General features: G+C 47.2%; 1 protein-coding gene across 2 annotated transcripts in view; it reads left to right on the top strand.

Moving 5' to 3' along the window:
- Window positions 1-27,160, top strand: part of PTPN3 (protein tyrosine phosphatase non-receptor type 3) — a 109,080-nt gene that overhangs the window by 48,193 nt on the left and 33,727 nt on the right. For both annotated transcript variants that reach the window (XM_040631689.1, XM_040631690.1), the window contains 7 exons: window positions 5,294-5,414; window positions 6,556-6,643; window positions 9,428-9,516; window positions 10,836-10,899; window positions 12,405-12,577; window positions 15,781-15,915; window positions 18,217-18,393. In XM_040631689.1, coding sequence (XP_040487623.1) covers window positions 5,294-5,414; window positions 6,556-6,643; window positions 9,428-9,516; window positions 10,836-10,899; window positions 12,405-12,577; window positions 15,781-15,915; window positions 18,217-18,393 — 847 coding nt within the window. The remainder of the gene's footprint in view (window positions 1-5,293; window positions 5,415-6,555; window positions 6,644-9,427; window positions 9,517-10,835; window positions 10,900-12,404; window positions 12,578-15,780; window positions 15,916-18,216; window positions 18,394-27,160) is intronic.

Genomic DNA, 27,160 nt, shown 5'->3' with positions numbered 1-27,160 from the left:
ATGGGTCATTTGTGGGTCTGTAGCAGCAGTGTCCAGTAGAAATATAATGTGAGCCACAGGTAGCATTTTAAGTTTTCTAGTACCCAGTATTTAAAAAGGTAAACGAAATAGGGGGGATTGGCTTTAGTATTTTAACTAATCCAGTATATCCCAAATATCATCATTTTCATATGTAGGCAATGTAAGAAACTAACAAGATATTTTACATTTTGTTTTCATATGAAGTCTTTGAAAACCAGTCCCGATGTTATACTTACAGCACATCTCAATTTGGACCAGCCACATTTCAAGGGCTCAGTAGCCGCATGTTGCTAGCGGCTGCCACATTGGATGGAAACCCCATATGGAATTTCCCAGCAAGGCCTGTTTAAGCTTAAGAATTCTCTCATTCAGCAAAACTTTGTGGAGAATATATACCACATCAGGCCCCATGGTAGATGCCAGGTGTGCACAGTGCCAGAAGGAGGGTGAAGTACCACTGCATGTGGTACCATGTGACGCCAGTGCAGCATACTGACCTAGAAGTTGGGCAGACTTAATGGGAGCCCAGGACTTAAGAAGGCCCCTCTACCTTTCTGTGAGCTCCACACCGTCTTGGCCTGTCCACCTTCTTGGCTGACTATGTGGTAGGGGGCTAAGCGGGCAAGATGGTCAGAGCAGGTGCTGGCTGAATTACTCACTCTACTTTGGTCTCAGAAGCAAAATAGCAGGAGGAGGCTGACAGGGACTCCTGAGGTAGCCTTCAGTCTGTCCACACCCCCGGCTTCAAGGAACAGGAATAGGAGAGGTGAAGAGCAGGGTGGCTGGGCCTGCAGCTCGTCTGCCCACCTGCGTGATACCAGGAAGTGGAAGACAGACTTTTAACAGTGACCCTACTTATTAGTCAGTTAAGACCTAGTGTCAGTCTCCCCAGTGAGCCTGCATCTCCTCCCCAGTGGGAAACTGAGAAGAGGTTGCACCAGGGTGGGCCTGGGTAGATTGGAAAGTTCCCCTCTCCCTACAATGCCTCGGAGACAGACCCAGCCACATTGCATCCAGGTGGGAAGTGACACAGCCACAGTCAACCTGTATCCTTGCTGATCTCTAGACCTCATGGCCTCCATCTCCGCCAGACTGATCGGCTGAAGAAACAAGCTTTGCCACATCCCAGAGGGCCGGGAACACTTTTAGAAAGGACATAGCTGTGGGTGCAGTCAGGCTCAATTTAAAGCCTGGCTTCTCCATTTGCCACTTATGTGGTATTACCTCCCTGAATTTCCATTTTTTCATCGGTAAAACAGAGGTGAGGACGGTGACTGTGACAACTCAGAATTGACTATTTGAGTCAGACCACACGTGTGAGGTAATCTGTAACTAGAAACTGTACAGTTGGACCCTTGCCGTTAACTGAGTTGATGAGAGCACACCTGAAGCCATATTACCTGGGTTTTGGCTCTTCCTCTCATACGTGCATGACCCTGAGCCTCCCCAGGGCTCAGCTTCTTCATCTGTCCAGTGGGGAGGATAACAATGTTTACTTCATGGGGTAGTAGTGAAGATGGAATGAGTTATTCTATGGAAAGCTCTCAGAATCGTGCCTGGCACATGGCGAGTGTTAACTCTCACTCTGTTTTCATGTCTGCCCAGAAGAAAGCTTTCTAAAGAACTGCTGTTGTAAACAGCTCTACTTAGAGGAAAATGTAAGAACCAAATAAGAAAAAACCATTCTAAGCTTCAGTGGTCAGGTTCCCCTTCGCAAACGAATGCTAGACAGGGGGCTAAAGGAATTTATTAGCACCTAAAAAGTACAAACTAGTTTCAGTGGAAATATTAGCATAATTATCATGCTAATAAAATCATGGGTTGTCAGACAAGCATTTTTAAGTATAAGCTCTTTATTCCTTCACGCTCAGGAAGTACATATGTATTTTTCCTCATACTTCTGTGCGTGCATTCCTGTAAGATTAATTCTTGGGTGGGATACTGCTGGATGTCAAACTTGTATCTACTGCATTTCACCAGATTGTCCCAACAGGGATGTGTCATGGGGAGATAAGCCCTACCAGTGATGAGCAAACCAAAAGCACATTTTCTTACTAGGTAAAAAGTAATATAGGCAAATACCTAGAAAGACTTTAGGTTGCCTGTGGCCTCAAGTATTGATGAGGCTCAAAGAATGAAATTTTTAGGAATACGTATTTACCCCATATTGTCCATTGACCTCTGTCACGTGCACCCGCCTCAGGGTTGCACAGACAGACAAAGCACCGCCTCTCTCTGCAAGGGGTCTCCTGCCCGGTGGGGAGGCACAGGTGGGCCAGCGGGTGCTGGCAGTGAGGGTGAGCACCGAGGATGCACTCCATCCTGCGTGGGAGAGAAGCGAGCGAGCCCAGGAAAGCTGCTTAGTCATGACCCCTGAGGAAAGCCTCCAGGGTCAAGTGGGAGATGGATAAATGACATGTAAGGGGCTTATATTACGTTAAGGACTTTCCCGAACAGAACAGTTTAACCGCTTGAAATGCTGCACGTCTGAGTGCCTGGAATATACTCTCTCTTTCCCGCAGAGTATAAAATATTAGCCAGAAGAATGCATGGAACTCAAGACAATGTATTTCCCACATAAACACTCATTTCCTTTTCTTCCTGCTATAATTAGCTTTTGCGTGTGTTGCTTCTCCACAGGGAGGAAAGTGTATTACTCTGGAGGTTGGGGCATGTGGCATAGGAAGCAGATGAAGAATATGGACTGCGGTCAGATGTAGGCTCCAGGTTGCCAGCTGAGCAAAGTGGGCAGGTCCCTTCCTTGAGTCTCCCTTCCCTTAACTGTTTCATGGGGATAAAAGCAATGTCTGTCACTGGGTTGTCATGCACATCTAATGGGTCCATGGCTTTGAAACCATCATGGGAACCTCCCTGCGCTTTCCGGGTGTTTGCTGATGACTGTTTGACTTTGTTTCCCCCTAGTGGTTAGTATAGCACTTTGCAGAGAGTAGCCCACTAAGATTTTAAGGGAAAACCACCCCACAGGGAGGTTCATTATTCATTTAAGTTCAGATGTTTGTCAATGACTTGACTAAAGACAACCTTGCTCTTCATGTTTGTGGAAAGGCCCAGGGTCTGGGACTTGTTAGCTAATGTGGATGACCAAATCAGGATCCAAGAGGATCTCTATGAGCTAATGAAACCAACAGTAAAATTCAACAGGACTCTGCCTTGAGGCTCAGGAAAATCTCTTGCAGCATTTGGCTGCTTTCTGGGGACATGACCGCTGTTCTCAGCAAATAGCCGGCCAGTAGCCGCTCGGACCTGGCAGGCAGGCTGGTGGGGATGGTGGGAGTGCTTGGCTGGGGCATGGATCACCCAGGTTCTGGTCTTGACTGCAGAAAGTGGCTTCTGTGATGGGGAAGGCCCTTCTCTGGACCAGTTTCTTCCCTTACTTTTATCTGTTTGTTTCTTCCCTTTTAAAATGAATTTACACAAGGTAATTTTAAGGCATTCTCAGACTTTCCTCATTGGGGACTCTGTGTCTGGGCATCTCAATTATTTCCTATAAACATACTGTTGTACACTTCACCGTGTACAGACTCACCTGTAAGCCCCACGTGTGCTCGCCTAATCCAACCTTGACATTTCTGTCCCTAGCTTAGCTGCATTTGGCTGGCCTGAGCAGCCTGTGGTCTCCCCTTGACCACGTCTGCCTGTGTAGATCACTTGGCTTCCTGCCCTCTTCCCCTTCCAAAATTGAACTTGGAGTAGCCTTTTTGGTGTTCGTTCCAAGCACTGCATCCATGAGCATCTGCTGTGCACCACGCATAGGAGCTGGGCCCCTCAGATGAGTCTGCCTCACTCCCAGCCCTCAGGAAGACTAGAAGGAGGAAACAGATCCCTCCGTTACAGTGTGGATCTCAAAGGGCAGCTGTTACGTATGATGTCAGTTGAGGGGGCATGGGGCCACACGGATGTAAAGAAAGACATGCTTGTGCCTCTCCTCTCATCTTTGTGATGAAATCCCCCTAAGCAGCTCCCCGGCTCCTCTCCTTCCCTTCTGAGATTGGCCATGAAGCATCACCGCAGCTTCTCCCAGTCCCCATCCTTGTGACACAGAAGGAGCTATTTGAGTTAGAAATCTGTGTCGAATGGGTACTGTGAAACGTCAGTCCTCAGAAGCCCCCTGGCACTGAAAGCAGCTGCAGGAAGAAATCATCGAAACCTTTGGAAAGATCAAGGTTAATATTTTTAAGAAAAAGATGAAAGTGTCTCATTAAGAAAATGAAATACTAGATCATTTGCCCATCAGAACTAGAACTTGCTTTTCTCCTGTTTTCATAAAGCAGGAAAAACAATCTTGGAGAAGGGAAGCAGGTGTCCTTGGGTCCCCCAGCCGGATCCTTGGCTGCTCCACCCAGGGTCTTTTTCCCAGTCTCAACAGTCCAGACACCCAGATTGTTTGAATCCTCAGGGCAGCCATGTACACTTGAACAAGTTGGCTACTACGCCACTCGTAGGCATACCTGTAGCACCATAGACAACAATAGGTCATGTTTGTAGAATGGTAGTCAAGGCTCTTGAGGGAGAGGTGCTGTTTGGACCAGGATGTATCTGGTAATCCCTCTAGAAGGCCCCCTTCCTCTTCCCTTTGCAGTTGCAGGTTCCCAGTGTTTCCCTGACTCTCCTAAGAAGGTTTCCTTCTTCCCAAGAACTCTGCTCTCAGCCTTGCCAGGGCCCAGATCCATCAGCCCCACCCACTCCCATCCTGCATGCCACCCCCGACCCTCCCACTGTGCCACCAGACACATCCTGGTTCTATTTCTTTCACACGTTTCCAAATTCCAGGAAGCTCGTTAAGGTGCAGAGAGTAGACAGGTCAGCATGACCTCTCTTCTGCCCACACCCATTGTTTTAGAGCAGGTTGGTCCAGTGTCGTAATCACCTTGGGGTATTAGAGAGTCTGTCTGCACAGTGCCTGGCGTGGAGGGCGTGGCATTGTTGAGTGGGCTCCCTTCCGTGTCTGTGTCCAGTGGTAGGGTACAAACTCCTGAGCTCACACAGACTGTGGGTTGAGAACAGGACCTAGCTTAGACTGTTCAAACGTCTGGCCTCAGGGAGAGAGCATTCAGCTGAAGCGTGTACAGCAGTACCTAGCCCATGTAGGGTTCCCATAAAAATGTGGAATCTGGAGAAATGAGCAGCTCTACTGCATGTGGTCGTAGAGCCTCTTAGAAGATGCTCCCAGTGCTTTTCTTGTGATGCCGTCGATGCTTGTAAATACAGACCATACTGAAAAGGCGATTTCCTCCTCATTCTGTCTTGATAGCTCATTTTGGAGACTATGATTCTTCCATTCATCATCCGGGCTATCTTTCCGATAGTCAATTTATCCCAGATCAGAACGATGACTTTTTAACGAAGGTGGAATCCCTCCATGAACAGCACAGGTGAGAGGAGGGGTGGGGTGGCCTACTTTGGGAGCCCAGGTCGGGCATTTCAGACCAGTTCCCTTAGGTTTGATGTGTTGGCTTCCTTTTGCTCACGAGTCCTCTTTTAAGCTGTTGGGGGTTTGTGAACCTTTGCGCTGTTAGGAGGGCAGATATATTTGGCATAACTAGCATTTCTGTAAAGTGCAAAATCCAGTAAGAGTTTAGGGGGATTTACAGCGTTCTTTTTATAGGATGTCGTTAAAATCCGTTAACTCCTAGGGGAAATGCCCTTTTTAAATCTGACTGCCCCACAAATTGACCTGCCCGGCAGACCTTTGAACGGTTGACCACACTTAATAAAACGGGCGGCTCCTTCAGGCGGTCGCAGAACAGAGAGGCAGATGGACAAATGCCGCCAGGCTCTGTGAATCCCATGTCCTCTCTGGGCTCAGGTCACGAAATGGCCTTCGTTCCAGAAGGGAGCCCCAGTCTTCTGCAGCTGCCTCAGGCCCAGCCTGCACTCCAGCAGACGTGCCTGCTTCCGGCCCCTCGTCCTTCGCCTCGTTTTATCAAAGCTGCAGTGGCATCTGTTCGGTCCAGGTCGTCCAGGTCAGATAAGGGCCCTCCGACCGGGAAGGCCAGGGCTCAAGGGACCTGCCATTGTTGGGAAGGCTGGAAAAACAAAGGGCAAGCAACCAGCGTCCCTTCTAAAAGGCACTGCCAGTCCTCCCTCCCGGAATTGCTTCCCAGGCAGAAGCCAGCGCCCTAAAATAGGACAGTGATGTTTGGGTGTTTGAGGCTGCCGGAAGAGTAGATAAAGGTGGAAAGACCTGAAGAGCGCCTGTCAAGTAAGCAGCTTGGAACAAGGAGGGTGGGAATTTCAAAAAGTGGCCGTCTTCTGAATCTGAGGGCTGAGAGCCTACCGAGTAAGAAGTAGGATTTAGTAAAGGACTGAGCGGGCTAGATGAGGTCCTCTTCAGTGGACGAGAGAAAGACCTGGTGTAGCAGAATTCAGGGTTAGATCGTTTAAGATTAATAATATAAGGCATTTAAGGACCTGACAGAAATGTTACCAACGTGGAGGGGATTTTTATTTTAAAAATTGGAGTTCTATACTCTCTTGATTGGCAAACTCTGCATCTTCTCTCCTCTTCTGTAGTGGGCTAAAACAATCAGAGGCTGAATCTTGCTTTATCAACATAGCCCGGACCCTCGACTTCTATGGCGTGGAGCTGCACAGTGGTAGGGTAGGTACCCTTGGCCCACTCGGGTTCAGAAATTAACTTCCCAAAGTTCGAAAACCTCTTGCAACTGCCTTTGTTAGTGTAATAAAAAAAAAAGACCTTTTTAAACAATATTGGGAAAATATATAAAGTAATGTCGAGTTTGGTTGGTTATTTATCCAGTGGCTTTTTTCACGTTTCATGTTTCCAGGGGGTGGGGGGATTAGAAACGAGTAGTTTTTGTAAGATGATTTCATGTTTTGGTTAAAGAAACAAAAAAATGTATATATCCATTTTCCAAGTGATACTTTAGTGAGCCAAGGTTTTTGTTGTTTCATCTCAGTGCTGCTCAAAATACAGCTAATAGCTCAAGTATGACAGCTTTTAAAAATCATAATAGTATGATCATGCAAATCAATAAATATTTTAAATTGATTGTGACCTTTTAAATAAAATTGACTAATATCCATCATCTACTGAGAAATTTCTATCTGCCTGACACAGTGGCTTGCTTATTTCCCACAGTAATGCCATGAGGTGAGTATTACCATTACCCCCATTTTACAGATGGAGAAACTGATACTCAGGGACTTCTCAAAGGTCACATAGCAGCTTCAGTACATGACCCCGGCACTGTCTAAGTGGCATCTGACCTTTATATTTTCTACCAGTAATTGGCCCACATCATATCCAAAAGGAAGCAAATACTGGTTGAATACCTAGTAGGTACTAGCCATTGTTCGAGATGCTTTTCTCAAGACCCCAAGGTCTCGTTTAAAGATTATAGTAACCTTGTTAAGTTGGTATGCTAATCATCCCATTTTACAGTGAGAAGATGGAGGCTCAGGGAAGTTGAGCAAATAGAATATTTTTGCAATTCATAGACACACTTTCATCTCTTTTGTGTCCCTTCAATCCTATAACTGTGTGATAGGCAAGTTATGACCTAAGTAATAAGGTAGGGAAAATATATGGGATCTTAGAAAATACCAACATTGGGGGGCGCCTGGGGGGCGCAGTCGTTAAGCGTCTGCCTTCGGCTCAGGGCATGATCCCGGAGTCTTGGGATCGAGCCCCACATCGGGCTCCTCCCCTGGGAGCCTGCTTCTTCCTGTCCCACTCCCCCTGCTTGTGTTCCCTCTCTTGCTGGCTGTCTCTATCTCTTCAAATAAATAAAAATAAAATCTTTAAAAAAGAAAAAGAAAATACCAACTTTGGGACTTGATGGTTAATTTTTATTACATTTGCAAACAATAATTTGTCGTAGAATGTTGTGGAGAACTTTCTGCGGTGGTGAAGTGGGCTTTCTGTGTCTCTGAGTTGATCTGTGCTCTCCCCACCACCTGTGTCCCATGAGAGACCTCAGGCCAGATGATTACCTGCCTGGCTGACACCTCCCAAGGTATCAGAGGGAGTTGGGTTACCTTTGGCTATGCTGGGTCTACCGAAAACCCCCTAAATATCAATAACTTGATACCACAAAGTTCATTCCTCAGTAGGTCAAAAGCTGTGATGGGTCCCAGCCACACTCCAGGGCAGCCTTCCTCCATGTCGCAACTCGGCAGCCAGGCTACTTCCTTCCGTCTTGTGGCTTCACCAGCTCCACACGTGGCCTCATGCCTGTGGCGAGCGAAGAGGAAGCTGGAGGGTCGCACAGCAGTTCTTAAATGATTCAGCCCAGAAGAGGCCCATCACTTCTCCTAGAACATTGACCACGACTGGTCACGTGGCCCTGCCTTCTGCACGAACAGCTGGGAAATGTGGGGACAGCGTGGGAATTTAGTGAGCAGTGACCATCCGGGGATGAGTTGCATGGGATTTCAGCTGGGTACAGTAGTGAGTGTTCTCTGGCCTGTCGCCGGCATCAGCACTGTGTTCTTTGGCCAGTTTCTCTAATTCCCCGCGTTCACATCACTGTTCACAAGTGATTTGCCCCACCACCTCTTGGAAGGCAAAAGGGAATGAAAGTTTATTACACCTGCCGCATGTTCTGTAATTTCAGCCCGATAAAAACCCTTGGAGAGGTGGCTTTGGTAATTCTTATTGTACAAAAGGAAAAAAATGAGGCTCAGTAGCCCAAAGTAACACAGCTAGTAAGCGGCAAACCTAACATTCACGCTCAGTGCTAAGTCCGACGGTGCCCCCCCCCCTTTTAATATAATTACAAGTATCTGATTGGGTAAATGGGGATATAGATGACTCAAGGGAAGAACCATTTTATTTTTAAATTTTACTGTACTCACCTTGTTCTCAGATGAATTTAAAATACCTTATAGTCGCTCTGTCTTCCTGTATTTTCATTGTCTATGGCAATGCGTAGCACACAGGCTCTTAATGTCGAGTGTATTGGATTTATAGGCAATACTTCTTTATTCGCTGGATTTAAAGTCAGCAGTCTATGCTTCACGACAGCAGATAGCTAACACCTTTTCAGTGATGGGAGTTGAGATGGGTGGAAAACTGTGCAAAGGGCAAGGCCTTTCTGGCGCTAGCATGGTATCTAATTGTTGAAAATGTACAATTGGATGCTTGTGGCAAGAGTCTGTGGCATGATGAGTGGGCCTACCTGGTAACTGTCTAAGCTGGTGGGCCCCAGTTATTGCTCTCAGGCCACATGTGTTCATTTAGAAGAGTCTGCTAAGAGTAGCTAAGTACTTGGGTCTGAAGTATCCTGTGCCTGTTTTCCATAACATTTTCCCTTTGGAGCATATACATACTGCTATTTATAAAAGCGTGGGTGTTTGAGTTACCGGAGGGCATCAGCATGACTGTGCCATGCTGTGAATCTGAGCTCTTCCCTTTTTACAGGATCTGCACAATTTAGAGCTAATGATTGGGATTGCTTCTGCGGGCATCGCCGTGTACCGAAAATATATTTGCACAAGTTTCTATCCTTGGTAAGTGCAAACCAGTTCTAATTATTTTCTGAATCATGCTTTAAAAATATGCTGAACAAAAGAAATGTTATCTCTAATTTTAAACTTTTATTTCTGAAGGAGGATGTGGAGACTTTACCCCTAGGTTTTTACCTCTGACCTCTGGGGTTGACCCAGATTCAGTACTTGGGAAAAGTAGCTGGGTTTTCACCGGCAGCCCCTTCCCCCCCAGTCACCGTGTGGTCTGGGATACTCTGTGGAAACATGGATAAAATGGTGCAAGGCGGGTTTTGGAGTTAAGGAGTCCTGGGCAGTGCATTGGCCAGAAGTCAGAGAACTTCCTCTGGGCAGAAACTGTATTGTCATTGTGGTTCCTTGGTTATTAGTTGGACTTTTACCAGCTGTTCAGACTTGAATCCTCACAAGACCACTCTGAAAAAAGGCAGTGCTTTCCAAGGACTGCATGGTGCAGGACTTGAAAGCACAGGCTCAGATCTTCGCATTCCTAGTTGAATGATCTTGAGCACTTAGGTGAGGTCACTGAGCCTCAGTTTTGCCATCTGAAAACTGGTTATAATCATACATTTCAGGACTGTTGCAAGGCTTCGTTGAGGGACTGCTAGTAAAGCTTTTAGTGGGGGACCTGGTATATAAAAATGCTGTCTGTAAGGGGCTATAATCGTATTCCTGTGCAAACAATAGAGGAGCTACTTGACACATGGCCAGTAAGTATCGGAGCTGGGATGTGGTCACCCAGGTCCGGCTGGCTGCTGTCTGTCCTCCTGCCGTTCCGCGCTGCCCTCAGCCGCCCTCCCCAGGCACACACCAGCTCAGACAGAGCTGCAGCCTCACCAGAGCAGCTGACCACAAAGAGAGCACGTTGCCCATGGCTCTTATTATTTAAAAGTTACATTGTAGGGGCGCCTGGGTGGCGCAGTCGTTAAGCGTCTGCCTTTGGCTCAGGGCATGATCCCGGCGTTCTGGAATCGAGCCCCACATCAGGCTCCTCCGCTGGGAGCCTGCTTCTCCCTCTCCCACTCCCCCTGTTTTTGTGTTCCCTCTCTCGCTGGCTGTCTCTGTCAAATAAATAAATAAAATCTTCAAAAAAAAAAAAAAGTTACATTGTAATCCAGCGGCCCTCATGTGATGCTCCACTTCGGTCAGCTCCTTGACATCTGGCTGAGGCAACGAGGCCGCCATCATTCCTACCCTGAGGTAAAGTCTAGGAAGGCGCGAGCCCGCGCTCCTCATGCTCACGGAGCAGAGGGCACACGTTGCGAGGCATCAGCGGTCACGCGGCTCATCCCCAAGTTGCATTTTGTGTGCTTTCTTCCTTGCAGGGTGAACATTCTAAAAATTTCTTTCAAAAGGAAAAAGTTCTTCATACATCAGCGACAAAAACAGGTGAGTTATGTCCACACTTGCTTTGTCTCTTGGGTTTGTAGCCACTTCGGCCATTAGTTCTGCAGCCGGGGAGGGCAGCTGGCCGTCTGTGTGACTGGGGAGAAAGAGCTTGGCATGTGCTGGACAGAAAATGGAAGCCGGAGCCCAGAGTTCCCTGTTGAATTCACTGTGCTTATCAGGTTGGAGACGTAACTTGCTTGGGAGTCAGTGACGATGCGTTTGGATCCTCGCTGTTCCACCTCCACTGACTAGTTGGGCCGGTTCCTTAACGTCCCCTCGCCCAAGCTTCCTCGTTCCGGGAATGCAGTAGTACCTGCCTCTCGGGGACTCCAGAAGATTCAATAAAAGAGCATTGGTCAGAGCACTTGGCATGAGCCCACGCAGAGTAGCAGTAAATGTCAGCAAGATCACTTCCTTCCCTTGATATGTTTAAAATGCACAGTAAGGCCTGGTGGCTCAGTTGGTGGAGTGTCTGACCTCGGTTCAGGCCATGATCTTGGGGTCCTGGAATCGAGCCCTGTGGTGGGCTCTGCGCTTTTTCTCTCTCTCTCTCAAATAAAATCTTTTAAAAAATGAAATAACATAATAAAATGCACAGTCACCTTCACATGTGTCTCCTAAGAGGAGACCACCGCTCTCCAGATGACTCTGAGTGAAGAAGAGGACCTGAAGGTTTGGAAGCTGAGGTTCCCACAGCCACCAAGGGAGGAGCTGGAATTTGAATCGGAGATGCCCGCTCTTTCCACGACAGCACGCTCTGTCCTGTTAGGCTCTGTATTTTTCCACTTACTGTCACTATGTTCATTTCCCAGGGTTTCAGAGATAATATGTTCTTAAAATGGCTTCACCTAGCCTGGAATGAGGACACTAAAGTACACATGGAAATGAGGCCACTAAAGCTCAGAACAAACTAGGACTAGAATCTGGGTCTCCTGACCCCCCGTTGCAAGATCGAAGGTGGCCCCAAAATGCACAAGGTGGTAATTTAACATGAAAACAGAAAACTTAGGTAGGAAGAAGGTCAAGGAAGTAATTAAAGTGATGATATGTGAGCACTTAATTTAACTCCATGCTTGGGGAACAAAGAGAAATCCAAAGGCTTTTATAAAAATCTCCAGTTTCAGATAAATGGAAGAGTATTTCTTCAGGAGAGATTTTCCCAGAGCTAAATTTTAAAAGAAATACATCACACAGCCTTTTTCTGGTTGCTCCAAATATATCCGACCCAGGAATGTAAGCACATTGGAAATCAGAGTCTTCCTGAAGGATCCCAAGTGATAATAAAGAATAGAGTCAGGTCATCTTTACCACGTTAATAAGGTGGGTAGCAGATCCTGCTCCTGACTATTCCTGTAACACTGGTTTGTGGCCTCAGGCATTTCAAAGCTGGTTTTCTGCTGTCCGTCGCATCTTACCCGACGACCACTGATGTGGGTGTAGAATGCCTGTGAGCCTTTGCTCCTTCGTCTGTGCAGATAAAACCTCTACTATGTTTTTCCTCCCAGACTGAATCCAGGGAACATATCGTGGCCTTCAACATGTTAAATTACCGATCTTGCAAAAACTTGTGGAAATCCTGTGTCGAGCATCATACGTTCTTTCAGGCAAAGAAGCTACTACCTCAGGAAAAGAATGTTCTGTCTCAGTACTGGACTATGGGCTCTAGGAACCCCAAAAAGTGAGTATTCTTTAGGGACGCCGTCCACATCGGACTGAGATGTGAATATGTCCTGGTCACCACCGGGTAGGGGACATCCTTGGGGGAAGGGGATGCTGTCATCCAGGGGCCCCAGGCATTGGAGCCGGAGCTGTGTGGCTGAAAGTGTCTCCAGAGGCAGCCGCGTCTCCTTCCGTGCATGTTCAGCCACTGCTCATATTCCCATCCTTCCTTTCTGCGTCTGCAACTCGGCTGCCCTGGGAGCGCCCGCCCAAGCAGCCCGAATTAAAACTGCTCCCACACCATGTCACAATGAGGGAAGCATGTGGCCGTGACTCAGGGTCGTCGTGCTCCTAGGATAGCCTCTCCCGCAGAATGTTAGTTCCATACAGTGCTCCCAAATAATGAATGAGCAGGAATAAAGCTTCCCAGAGTCCAGTGACTTTGGGATACACTACATGTCACTATTAAAAAATAACAGTAATCACGGAAACTGGCAGTTGAGCACGTGCTTCGTACCACGCACGTACTTAATTATATTTATATTATATTTAAATCCCATGTGTACTAGTATCTACAGGAATGATAATCGTAATATTTGATGAGTAGTGCAGTGAAGGAAATCACTCTTCTAAAATTTTAACTTTTTAGATGAAGGTGCATTTCCTAAACTAATCCTGCAGTTTATCTTTCTGTGTATTTATTCTAAAACTGCCCTCTGAGTCCAAGATCTAGCAGAAATTATCAAGTAACTATAAACTGTTGGTTGGTCTGAAAAATGGTTTTCCTAATTTTGCATTGTTGTTGGTGTGGCTGTTACTAATGAAACAGTGCCCCTGTCTGAGCCATTACCTGATATGTGGGACTGTATCAGACTGTTCAGTGACGTTCCTATTATGTTAATAATCATTAGGTAGCTTTTTATAGATTCAATAAGCAGTGAATTTCTGTTAGTATCAGTGATAGTATTTTGGTGCTAAGTGTTCTCTCAGCTTCTGATGAACCAAGGACAAATATATTTTCTAAGTTTCCAGCTCCTGTAATATTTATCTAGGATTTTATACATTCAGTGGCTCTTACTGAACATGTCACAGACACGACTTTATGGGAATTTACTATTCACTTTAGTCCAACCTAAGCCTTCGGACCAGCTGACAGGATTGGATAGTGAGCCTTTGAAAGCATGGACTTTGTTGAGAAGACTGAGTTCAGATCTTGCCTGTGTCACTTTTCATTTGAATTTACTATTTGAATGTCCTCATTTCTATAAAATACAGCCAACATAGAGTTGGGGGTGAGGTGGGCAGGTTGTGGTTATCCGTTGTGACAGAATAAAGTACCCCTATTTTGGTACCGTAAAACAACCGTCTTGGGGCGCCTGGGTGGCTCAGTCGGTTAGGTGTCCAACTCTTGATTTCAGTTCACGTCATGATCTCAGGGTCATGGGATCACGTCCCGGGTGGGGCTCCACGCTCAGTGCAGAGTCTGCTTGTCCTTCTCCCTCTGCTCCTTCCCTGCATGCACGCTGTCTCTCTCACTCAGATAAATAAAATCTTTAAAAAATAAAACAAAACTGTTCTTTCTTGAGATTTTGTGGATCGAGAATTTGGGAAGGGCTTGGCCAGCCACCTGTTCTGCTCCATGCAGTATAGACTGGGGTTTCTTAGCAATGGGCAGCTGGTGGCTGGGCTGGGCTGCAGATCCAAGATGACTTGGCTCCCATGCCTGATGGAGTGATTGGAAGGCTGGACTCACCTGGACCCCTTACTTCTCTCTGTTCTCAGAGCCTCTTCATGGTGGCTCTCCAGCAGGGTATTTGGGTGTCTTATGCAGAAATTCAGGGCTCTGAAGGCCTAAGGCAGGAGTAGCCAGTCATCTTGCAGGCCAGGCCCAAAACTGGCATAGCTGCTCTTGGTCAGAGCAGTCACAGGCCAACCTACCTTCAGGAGTCCAAGAACTTGAGCCATTTTTAATCTGCCGCTGGGGGGTTGAATGGGATATCGGTGACTGGGGGGCATGGGTCAACAGTTCTTTACTACTAAGACCAACTTGATTGTATTGCAAATTTTCACCCTCACTGTGTCCATTTTATAGATGAGAAAATTGAGGATAGTTGCCCAACCCTAGAGTGACACCTACGTATTTGCATATGGGGCCTCCTGATAGATGTTCCACATAAAAGGAACTGATTCAGTATTTTGCAAGCTTAAGGAACAATAGAACACTCCCCCCCCCCAGAGTATCTATTAATAACCTATGACACATACTTTGGGGAGCTACAACATTAAACGTTTAAATCCTCTCACTTGGTCTCCTTCTCTGGGGCAGTGTTCTCAATCAATGCCAATTTGCTTTCTGATGTAGATTCTCTTAGTGATGCTGCTATGAACGTTTTGATCACGTGACAGAGGTATTTCTTACTGTGGATTAGTACATTGATATTCTAGGGAGAGTTTCATGTTCTGGGTTTTATGTCCTGTTCTTTTTGTTTATTTGTTTGTTTGTTTTAGGCTACAAGGAAATGCGTGGAATGTTTTGATAAGACGTTAAAACATTGTTTAAAATGCAGGAATGGCAGAACTGAGTTTCCTTTCAACTGACTTCAAACCCCATCCTTTCAAAGAATTCATTCCTTCAGGGGTCTAGATAGCTAAGATTTAAATTCTCTAGGTATAAATAAAATACGAAGGTTAGCTTCAGGGAGGCCCATTCATAAAGCACATGGCGTGGAACTCCACCGCCAAAGCATCTTCTCAGGGCTTCTTTCAGAGAGTTTTCTGTGATTTATAGCTAATGGCTTCTGCCAGCTGGGATGACAAAGAGCACCTTCCTGGAAGGATAGTTAATGTTTGTATTCATGCCATTGTGAGTGACGTGAAAATTCCTTGAAGTTACTTGAACTGTATTTCTGTGTTATCCTGAAAATGCCTTCTCATCTCGTGGAAAGTTTGGTTATATTCTGAGAGCAACTTCATCGCTCGCACTAGTAGGGCCCAAGAAAATATTTTCACCAGAAAAGAAGAAACAACAAGGAAAGGCCAGGGTAGAAGGGAACCACTTTGGGCCTCATACCTGTATTCCTTGTAACCTTGGCTGGTGTCACCCAGGTGCTAACCAGCCCTCCACCGGGGAGGGAGTGTGGAGAGACTGTTTCTTTTATGGCGTAATGTCTTGTTGAACACATCTGTCTGTGTAGAAAGTGAATCTTGCTTCTGGTTTTTCAGGTCTCTAAATAACCAGTATTGCAAAAAGGTGATTGGAGGGATGGTGTGGAACCCAGCCATGCGGAGATCATTATCAGTGGAGCACTTAGAAACCAAGAGCCTGCCTTCTCGGTCCCCTCCCATCACTCCCAACTGGTACGTCCTCCTTTTTTGTTGGTATTACCCACCAGTAAACACTTTATCTCTCCTAAAAACTCAGCTTCGTAAGTTTTCCCAATATAGGTGGCCTGCAATCAGAATTTATCTTTGCGTGCTTGGCTCTATCAGAATGAACAGTTTACTGTTTCCATGACATGCCCAAGCCCAGCTAAACATTTTCCTTAGTGTGTGATGCTGAGATGTTACTTGGTCTGAATTTGAGAACTACAGCCTCCTGAAGTGCCCCTCTTGGAATTAGAGTACTCACTGGCATGTTAATGTTCTGGGAAGTCCTGTGATAAGGAAGCACACTGAGTTTTACTTCATCTGGGTTCCGTTAACATCGCACAAAATAAACTCGGGGAAAACCTAGTAAAGGTGTGCGGTGTAGGATGCGTGGCCCTCGGCAACAGTAGCAGGTGCAGAGTGGGGTGTATGTAGCCTGCCGGCATTTAAGAGGATGGCTTAAAAGGAAGAAAGTGGTTGTTGGCAAAGTGGGTTGGACAGTGTGGAGCTCTATCACCTGGACTCGGATTTTGGCTCTTTTCTTTACCTCTCTGGTCTCAGTCTTCCCATCTGTCAAAGGGTTCAAAAAATCACCACAAATGATTTAACAGTGTACAAATGTTTGGTAAGTGGGGGGAAAAATCAGGTGGAATTCTTATTGTTATTGCATTAGAATGTTCCTCAGGAACATCAGGCCAGTTTTGTGAATGGGTCCAAAATGACCAGGCATCGTCTGCAGGAGGGGAAACCAAGCCAGAAGCATTGCCCCGGCTCCACACTGGACTGGAGAGCATGACTTTGTATTCATTTCATAAAAGATGCGTGTGGACCTATAAATTACCAGGGAGGGATCGACTAGGACTTAGGGAGATTCTAACAGGCGCAAAACGGAGCTGCTCCACAGGGCCAATGGGTGAGGACCACCCCACCATCCCCCCGCCCCGGGCCAAATGCTCTAGGCAGAGGTGCTGATGGTATTTAGGGTTGGAAATCATAGCACGACTGAGTAGATCTGTTTCTTGGTTTCCCAAGATTTAGGCCCTTCATCCTAGAGTGGTAAATCTATACTGTAAAGTAGCAGCTTCGTTTGTCTGAAAGCCTTTGAGGCAGCGATGCCAGGGCCCTGGAGCCGAGGCCCAGGACAGCATCCAGGAGAACAGCAGGGTTTGATGTCGCCACACCCGTGGCCTGGAGCTCTGACTGCTATTTATAGGTCCCCTCCTGAGGAGTCACAAGCCTTTCTCCGCTACTCTGGACACAGTATTATTGATTATCTGGGCCCGGGGGGAATGGGAATAGTGGAGGCCCTGACAGTGTCCGGGAGAAATGGCTAAGGAAGAAGAAGGTGGAAAAACGGAGAGAAAATAGAAGTAAGAAGGCTCAGCAGCCTGGGGTCACCACTGCAGGAGCCAATGCCCAGGGGCTGCGCCAAGCGTCCAGAGAACACTGCTTCATTTGGTTCATTCTCAGGAGCAGGTAGGTACAGCTGAGGCCCAGAGAGGTGTTGTGACTTGCCTAAAGCCACACAGCTGCTGCTGCTATCGGAAGAATGGGGTGGTGCTGCCGTGCCGTCTAATAGGGCATAACGGATATTATTTTTAAAAGCAAACATTTCGGGGCCCCTGGGTGGCTCAGTCGGTGAAGCGTCTATCTTCGGCTCAGGTCGTGATCTCAGGGTCCTGGGATCAAGCCCCACGTTGGGGTCCCTCTCCTGCTGCTGCTCCTCTTGCTTATGCTCTCTTGCTCTCTGTCTCTCTCTCTCTCCATCAAATAAATAAAAATCTTTAAAAAAAAAGCAAACATTTCTTCTTGGATTAAGTGAAATTCACATGAAGAGATGTAAGTAAAGTAAGGTTTCAGTTTTGCCAGAAACTGTACTTTGGCTTCTAAACCCTTTACTTAATACTGGTGTTTAAATGAATCCGAAGAATTGATCAGTAGTCAGTACGGTCTATTATTTGTGCATTGAGAGCTTGAGTCTTCCTAGAAGAATGACTCACCCTAAATCAACACTTACCACTTACCAAAGAGCATAAATTAATCTCATCTGCCTGTTTTTATATCCGAGGCTGCCGTTCTGGAGGCTACAGCGCCGGGCTGAGAGTACCGAGGACTCGTGCAGCTCTGGGTGGATTCCCGTGTAGTAATGGGTTAACTGGTTCTTATTTTCCAACAGCTCAGCCAAGGCATCCTTAGAAAGGTCAGGGCACAAAGTTAGATCCCTAATGCCTGATAAAGTTTTTAAGTGGAATTTGCTTTCAACACTTCACACTCAACCTTTCCCCCACACAGGCGAAGTCCTCGGCTCCGGCACGAAATCCGAAAGCCTCGGCACTCTTCTGCAGATAACCTTGCGAACGAGATGACCTACATTACCGAAACCGAAGATGTATTTTACACGTACAAGGGCTCCCTGTCCCCAAAAGACAGTGAATCCGAGGTTTCTCAGAACCGAAGCCCGCACCGAGAGTAAGCAACATGTTCTCTTCTTTGTATCTGCTTGTTTTGGCTGTTGAGGAATTTGCTCAGGCCCAGAGATGGCCATTTAAGTCAAGGGCTGGAGTCTGCAGCCAGCTCCCTAGGCTGCTCTCTGCCAGGATGACAGCAAACATCAGACTGACCCTTCCGCCACGGGGCGGGGGGGGGACACAAGAGCTTACACTCTGTTTTGTGTATGACAAAGACCTACTCTCTGCAGACATGTGAGCTCTCTTGAATGTCTCCAGTTCATGAGCAAAGCCCCTTTTAAATCAGTTTACATTCCAGAGCTATAGATATGTTAACCTTAATAGTAGTATTTCTCTAGATTGCCAAAGTTTTTAATCCGTGCGAGATTTCTAGATCGTTGGAGATAGGCTTACTTGTACCCGTCCGCAGAAAGCCTTCTCAGACCCACAGTGTGCCCTCAGGTTTTATGGGGAGAGGAGGTGGTTTTTAGTGAATTGTTAGTGTAAAGCAAAAACATCTGTGGACCATCTCCTCCATTTTTGTTACATTTTTGTCAACAGTTTGCGTTAAATTCTTTTATGTCCGCACTTTACTTTTTTTAAATGTGAAACTCCCTTTGCATCTCAAGGAGGGGAAATGTCTTTCCAAAAGTACTGTCTTGAGTTCTTTTATTATTCAATAAGCTGTATCGAATTCACTGTTCACTAGTTCTCAGAATTCTGTCTTGGTTAGCAGGGAACTCAGAGCTCCGTGGTGGCTCCATTGCATTGGCTTCCCTTATTCCAGTTTCTAAGAGAGTCCTTACTCTTCCTTGCCTTATTCATGGGTCTTATTTTTCTCTCTTAATGAATTCACAGTCCTACCCAAGCCATACATTTTAGAGTAAGCGATCTTAAATCAAGTTTTTGAAGTGGGCAAGACGTAATCGTAAATAAAATGACATTTTAAGCTGAAATATGAGAGGACCAGATCAACCATTAGGAAGTCAACCGTAGGCGTTGGGTATCGATTCTGTTTAAGTGCCATACTATACCCGGAATATAGAAACATAATGCCTCCCTTAACGGCACAGGATTAGCGAGAAGGCACTTTAGTTAATCTGTAAATTTTTACCACTCTAGCTGCTAGGCTTAACACATTCAACGCACCCTGATTGTATTCTAGACATCGCAGGTGAATTGCAAATCTGGCTTCCCCCTTCCTTGTGAGGTTATTACCTCTCTGTTGTCTCTGACCGCAGCAAACATGGTTTCCAGCTTATCTCTGTTCTTAACACCTCTGGTTAAATAATCCTCTGGTCACTGTTTCCTTGTGGCCTGAGCTCAGATGATGCTTTTGCTGAAATGATCACTATCTCTTGCTCCAACTTACAGCCCTGTTGAAGTGACTGTGGAAGGGTGTGAGTTCCTTTGTGCGACACCATAGTTTTGCAAGTCTAGGTAGCCAAGGCAGGAATGCAGGCATGCATGACTTGAGCCAGTTCGAGTCTGTGATGGGGTTCTGTGGCTTTGGGGAAAGGAGAAAGAGGGTTTGGGAAATGGACCAAGGACTCTGGGAAGCCCAGTCTCACACCCTCCATGTCAGCCCTTCCTCTTGTGGTTTGCAGTCTCATCATGGATTTGTGGACCATCCAGACTCCTGTGGTCCAGTGCAGTAGCCACGAAGCATGAGTGGCTATTCAGATGTAGGTTACTTAACATTTAAAGCCCATTTCTCAGTCATCTGAGCCTCATTTCAAGTGCTCAGGAGCCACATGGAGGTGGTGACTACCGTACTGGACAGAACAGCTAGAGTACATGTCCACCATCACAGAAAGTGCTCTTGGTAGCACTGACCAGTGCCGGGTAGAGAGAGGTGGATTCTGTCCGGTGGGGTGTGGATGCTTTCCGGGGCTACGTGCGTGGCTGAGTACAGCAGCATACCGTATGCACCCGTTGCTGCTCGCGGAGGGAACATCAAGGCAAATGAGACCGGTCTTTGCCTTAAGGGGCCGCCGGGCCAGCCAGGCAAATAGCACATTGTCAGCCTGCTCATCACTGCATCTTCTGCCACTTTGGTAAAAGGAAAGAGTTCGGGGAACGTTCTGAGGGTCCTGAGAAGCCCAGTTACATGTCCCATATGAGATTTTCCTACTGTGGTCTGCCGCCCACATGATGGCATCAAGCAGCAGCGAGACCTTCACAGTCCAACACAGAAGCCACTAGCCACATAGGGCTATTTAAATTTACATTCGGGGCAGTCTAGGTGACTCAGCTGGTTAAGCAGCTGACTCTTGCTCTCAGCTCAGGTCTTGATCTCAGCTCAGGTCTTGATCTCAGGGTCATAAGTTCAAGCCCCACGTTGGGCTCCACTCTAGGTGGGGAGCTGACTTAAAAATTACATTCATTAAAATTATATTCAAAATTCTCTTCCTTAAGTCTTGTTTGATTCAAGTAATTTTGGGCCCTGCACACCCCTGCGCATAGCACATCCGTTCTTTCTGAAACTCCTCTGTGAGACCTTGTAAGATGTGTCATCCTGGGGCACTTTTTATCTTGCAGCTAAATGTTAAAAGTAGCAAATAATGGTGATTCGAAGGCAGCCTTCCTTGTGGCTCTGCAGGTGCTCCAGTAGACATCTCACGGAGTCACGTTAGCGGCCGTGCATGGCAGGTGGGGTGAGCAGGTGAAAAATGGCCGGCCCTACCACCTCAGGTGGGGGACCCCTTCCTGTTGGTGGGAAGCTGCCTCCCTCTGGGTCTTCAGAGGCAGCTGCCCCCCCCCTAGAGTCCGGGGGCCCTCCACTGCCCAAGGCAAGCAAGAAAGATTGGTCTGTGCTTGGTGAAAGAAACTTGGGGTGGTTACTTGAGTGAGTATTTATTTGCAAGGCGTTGAAGAAACGTCTGGCATGTTTTATACAGCCCGTTTGTGCTAAGAGGCAAAAAGAAGTATTCTGTCAGAGAAATCAAATGAATAATATCACAGTCTGGAGAGTTCCTTGTAGAAAGGAGAATTAAGTTTAACATTCTGTACCCATGTAAACAAGAAGAAGAAAGAGAAAGGAAGAAAAAGAGCAGATAGACTTTGGCTCTCAACCCAGAGTGGCGCGGCCCAGGCTCTCTGAACATCATCTTAGCGGGTGAGTCACCGGCCGGGTTGTTCCGTATTTATAGCAGCACAGCGAAGTTTATGATTAGGGTTATGAATCCTTGGCAGTTTGCTTTGTGCCTGAGTCAGCTGTACTCCTTTGTTACTCCCAGGGTTCTCTCAGCCCTTCCGTGTTCCTTTGCTTGCTTCAGAGCAAAGGCCGAACTCTGCAGGAAAGGAAGTTTCCTTCATGGCAAAAAAAAAAAAAAAAAAATTTTAAACCCACCACCCAGAAAACGTGGGAAGGGAAGTTCCCTAAAGGAAGTGACTTTGCAGAGCAGAGACTGGGAGAAACCCCACTTTGGTGCAGGGAAGGGTCATACTTGAAGACCTTTGTTGTTGTTGCTTTTTCACAGTGTCCTGAAGGGTCCTCAGAGGGAGTGGGGCTTTGTGTTGTGATGCTTCGATATTTGCTTGCCTCTCTCTTAGAGCCTGCCTTGTTCCAGGGGGGACACGGGGCGGCTGTCACTTTTTATCTCAAAACCTGCAGGTGACAGTGGGAATGCGCTTAATGCTACTGAACTGTACACTTCAGAAAGGTTGGAACGGTAAATTTGATAGTGTGTGTGTTTACGCACCGCTATTAAACACTTCTAGAAAGAACTTTAGGGACTCTGGGAACGCCCTCTGGAGCCACATCGGGTGTGCGGGAAGGCCCCCGGCCCTGCCACCCAGGTGCCCTGCTGGCAGCCAGGAGCTCTCCTGCGGTGTGGCAGCCTGTCCTGGTGGTGGGCAGCCCCGTTGTCCAGCAGGTGCAGGAAGCCTTGTCCTGGACGCCGGCCCAGCACGGGCCCTGCCGTCCACAGATCCCTGCCCGGAGCCCCTAGAGCGACACAGGTAGCGTCCGTTTCTCATTCTCCCCGACAACCCCAACTACTCTCCTTTAAAGTACTTCCCGTTCCGTCGGCCATTGTCCACCTTTCAGCCTGCTAGTCACCGTTCTCTGCACGTCAGCCCTGGACTGAAGAGTGACACCCGGATTGGGACATGGTGACAGGATCAACGTACATCTAAGGGTCTCTGTCAGAGGAGGCCAGCCCGCCATGGGGCTGCCTTAGCAGTTCTGTGTTCGTTTTCTCTGTGCCTCACCTGTCCTCCCCCAGGCATCTGACCACTTGCACATGGACATGTGACCAGTACTTTAAACCTAGGGACCCCAGTCTCCACTCATCGTCTCCCTGTCCCACCTGTGGCTCCTGCTGGGTCTTGGTGGGTAGGGACCATGTTTCGCTACCACCCTGTTTGCACCCACTGGGAACTTCAGTCATCCTAGGCTCCTTTTCTTTTGCCTTCCGTGAGGTCCTCACCTCGGTAATCTTCCTCCCAGACCACTCTTGAATGAGACCCCTGCACCATGCCACTGTGCGGCCCGAGGTCAGCCACCGTCGTCGGTCACGGGGACAGTCACGATCGTGCCCTTAGTCTTGGGTCTCTCCTCCTCCCAAACCATCCCTCACAAGCCGACAGCTTTTCTTGTGAGATCTGTGCCCCAGCACGTCATGCCCCTGTGCTTTTTCAGAGTTTCATGCCTCTGCATATGCTGCTGTTTTGTCTTTTTGATTATTAGTATTTTTCCTAGACCACCTCTCCTTCCCTCTCAACTGCCCGTTCAGACTCCTGCGAGTTCATCTCTCAAAACTCCAGGTCTAGGCCCCCCTCCTCTCTGAAGGCCCTCCTGGCTTCCCACTGCATCCCAGACATCTGAGCATCTCCATTGCAACACGATGATATTCTTTGATTATTGTTATACTTTCATGTCTTCTCTTAAACTAGAGTGTGAGCTCTCTGAGGGCAGGGATAGTGCCCTATGCACCTCTCCTTCCCCGGACCTGGCATGGCGCCTGGCACTTAGTACCTATTCAGTGAGTACTTGCATGTTTGGACAGACGGACGGACAGATGGTTACAGAACAAGCTCCCACACTTTGACAGTGGGCTGTCCCTTCTGCCACCTCCACGTTAGGTACCCATATCCTATGAACAGCATCACACGGGATTTATATGCACACGAAGAAATCAAGCAGACCTCCTTTGGCGAGGTTGGCTTAACTGTCACCTGTGAGCAGAGCCATGTGGTAGGTGCTTCTACAGGGCATATGGCAGGAAGCTGTCATCAGAGACCTAAAGCATGAAGTGACTGAAATGTATGAGCTTTCTTGCTTTGAGGTGTCTTCATGTCTGAGGGGGCAGCCGGTGGTGGGGGTGGATGCACGACCATGATTCCGTTAGTGTAGAAAGCCCAGAAAGCAATGCGTCTGCGCCATACTCCCTGAGCCACTTCAGCAACTTAAGTTTTGATCTTGGGCCCTTGGCATTTATGACAGAGATCAGAGTATCACGTGAAGAACGTCTCCATGTCCCAAAAACCCACACTTGAAAAGAGTATTCTGTTTTTCATTCAGTGACCTTGATGTGAAGATAAGATCCGTATGAAAAATTTCTCCAGGAATCTCATGCAAAAGAAACATTGCTCTGGGAGTGAGCTGGTATCCTTTCTTCTAGCTCCTCACACTCCCGTTTCGGCCACAGCTGGGGAACATCAGCATCTCTTGAGAGCTTGCTGGAAATGTGAACCTCAGGCCCACCCCATGCCTGCTGGCTCAGAGTCTGCCTCTTAACAAGATCCTCAGGGACCTATATGAACGTGACGATCTCAGTAGCTCTGAGCTTGCAGAAGCGGAGAACTATGTAGCCCACCTTTTCCCCTCCGCTTCCAGGTGACCGAGTGAATTCTGTGCTCTTCCAGAGTAATTCAGCCAAGCCCAGCTACTTCAGTAAGGTGGTTTTCTTCTTCATTCACTCAGCACCTTGCTTGAGCTCTCGTGGCGTGCCTGGCTGGGTGTTACATGCACTAGGATAGGAGAAAAGAGAGGAAGAGGGCGAAGGTCTCTCCCAACCTGAAGAAGCTCATAGACTCGAGAGAGAAACAGGACAGCAAATGGCCCCTGTTCTGTCATACCACACAGCAAACGCCTCCTCACAGGGCACCCAGTTAGAGCCGGGATGCCCTCCGTGGAGCACCGCTTTGCTCCCTTTAACAACCTTGAGGGTGCAGGTCATTGTCCTTTTGTAGGGTTTCGGGAAGCATGGCATAAAAGCATCACGATGCAGGAGTCTTTCCTTCATGGGCAGTCCTACCATTTATAATTTCCTTAGCATTGCTTCTCTTCTGAGAAATGAATTCTGGCATGGCTTTGTTTCTCATACCTGTAGTCGGTGGCCCAGTCCGGAAGCATCTGTTTCCTGAAGGTGAACACCCTTTGGTCTGCCTGTCAGTCTGTCCTTGCCCCTGTCTCCTCAGGGAGCTGGAGGTGGGCAATCCTTCCCTGGCTGCTCTGGCTCCCAGACAGCAGTGACAGTCCCCCCCCCACTGCATCCCCCCTCCTCTGACAGGTGCCCCCTTCCTGCCTCGGGGACAGACCCTCTTCCCAGTTATTGGCTTTGTCAGCCCGCACTGGCTTCTTGCTTTGGTTCATCCTGCCCTTTCTTCACTCCTTTCCCTGGAATCCAGGTACCCCTGGGAGCTCCCCTCGTCCCTGCTCACCCACGAGGCTCTCTCTCAGGAGCACCTCACATTCTGCCCCAAGGAGGGAGGAAGCCCACTCGGTTTGGCGTCTTGGCTCCTGGTATCTTTGTGCTGCATCCAGCTGCCACGTTCTTGTTGCTTCTCGTTAGATGTCCTCCTCACCATCTGTCTGTCCATCCTCCACGCTGAGCAGAACGTTACTGCAGCCTACAGGGAATGTCTGTACATAGTTGATCAGCCAAAAAAAAAAAAATCGTCATATGTTTAATAAATTGCTCTCTAAAAGTAACCTCTCCATCCCTACTTAGAAAATAGGTTTGGGCACATAATGACTTGGAATATATTATTTTTAGCACTGTGGGCTGTGTTAGATAGACCGTTACATTTTATACTGAAAAAGAAAAATACTTTAAAACTTTATGTAATGTAAGCCACACATCCAAAGTGTAGAAATTAAATATAATGAATACAGAATTAGACTTTTCCTGAAATTAGTCTGTTCTCTTCTGCTTTGTCACTTTGTTCTTCTGTTTTTTTGTTTATATGCCCTTCACCCTTTCTGTCGCCATCACCCTCCAGAGTCATCCAAACATTTGAAGTGTGTTTGCTATTTGCAACTTCATATTAAAGGTTCAGCTCCACCCCTAGAACTGGAAATAGTGTTTCCTAAACTGGGTTTGGCTTGATTTTTGTCTGGCGACTGCCAACAGTTGCCCCTCCTGCCACTAGGGGGCGCTCATATAAACATGAACCGGGCCGAGTTACCCTATGTGGGGTAATTTTTTTAAAGCTTTGAGTAAATTAAAGATTCGTTCATTTTCACTCTGAAAATTTACCACTGGTATACAGCTTCACTTCAAAAATATCCTGTCTCTGAAATTCGTTCCCATCCATAGCACCCTTCCCTCACCAGCAGCTCGAAAGCCATAAGGCCAAACTCTTGTCTTGCATATTGCTGTTATTTCTACACTGGTCTGTCACTGAATTTTTATATTCACATAAATTGAGATTGTGAATTATTGTGTGAATATGATACAGATTTTATATTTAGAGTAAGATAATTCGAACTTGCTAGGAAATAGAGAAGCCCCAGTTTAATGAAAAATCCACAGAGAAGGGTTCGAGATAAAAATTTAATGAGGCAGCAGCAACCGTCTCTTGTCTATTATGTGTCACTGAATGCCTTGTCTCCTCTCCTCTGTCATCTTTTAAGTCCATTTGAGGTTAGAATGTGGCAGAGTCTGTAGAAGGTAAGGAAAACCCTGTATTCTTTAGGCATTTTAAGGCATCTTTTGCTAGGCCTGTGACTCTGGAGGGGGTGTGGTGTGGGTGTGTGTGATGCAGAGAAGTCAAGTGTCCTACACAGTGACAGCCAACATGGTTAATCCCTGTGGCCCTCTGTGGTGGGGAGGAGGGGGTCTTAAGAACACACTTGGTGTGGCCTGGAGAAGAAAGAGATGCTCAGGGACCCAGGTCCATCAGATTCTGTATGTTAAGTGACTTCCCCCTTGGGCAAGTCACTCAGCTTCTCTAGACCCTAGTTTCTTCATCTGTAAAATGGAAGTTGGACCAGAGGACTTGAGAGGTCTGTTCAGTTCTCATAATCTGTACGAAGACAGCACTGTCTAGTAGAACTTCCTGTGCTGGGGACGCCTAGGTGGCTCAGTTGGTTAAGCGTCTGCCATCAGCTCAGGCCATGATCCCAGGGTCCTGGGATCGAGTCCCACATTGGACTCCTTGCTTGGAGGGAGCCTGCTTCTCCCTCTGCCTGTCGCTCCCACTGCGTCTGTTCTCTCTCTCTCTTTCTGACACATAAATACATAAATCTTAAAAAAAAAAAAAACTTCCTGTGCTGATGGAAATGTTCTGGGGGCGCCTGGGGTCTTCAGTTGCTTAAGCATCTGCCTTTGGCTCAGGTCATGATCTCAGGGTCCTGGGATCGAATTCTGCATCAGGCTCCCTGCTCAACAGTGAGTCTGCTTCTCCCTCTCTCTCTCCCTCTGCGCGCTCTCTCTCTGTCTCGAATAAATGAATAAAATCTTTAAAAATAATAAAAGGTAAATAAATAAAATCTTTAAAAAAAAAATGTTCTGTAACCGTGCTGTCCAGAACAGGAGCCACAAGCCTCGTGTGGCTTT

The sequence above is a fragment of the Ursus maritimus genome, unplaced genomic scaffold (genome assembly GCF_017311325.1).
Source record: "Ursus maritimus isolate PB19 unplaced genomic scaffold, ASM1731132v1 scaffold_17, whole genome shotgun sequence".
NCBI classification, from domain to species: Eukaryota; Metazoa; Chordata; class Mammalia; order Carnivora; family Ursidae; genus Ursus; species Ursus maritimus.
This window is presented reverse-complemented; position numbering and strand designations above follow the sequence as displayed.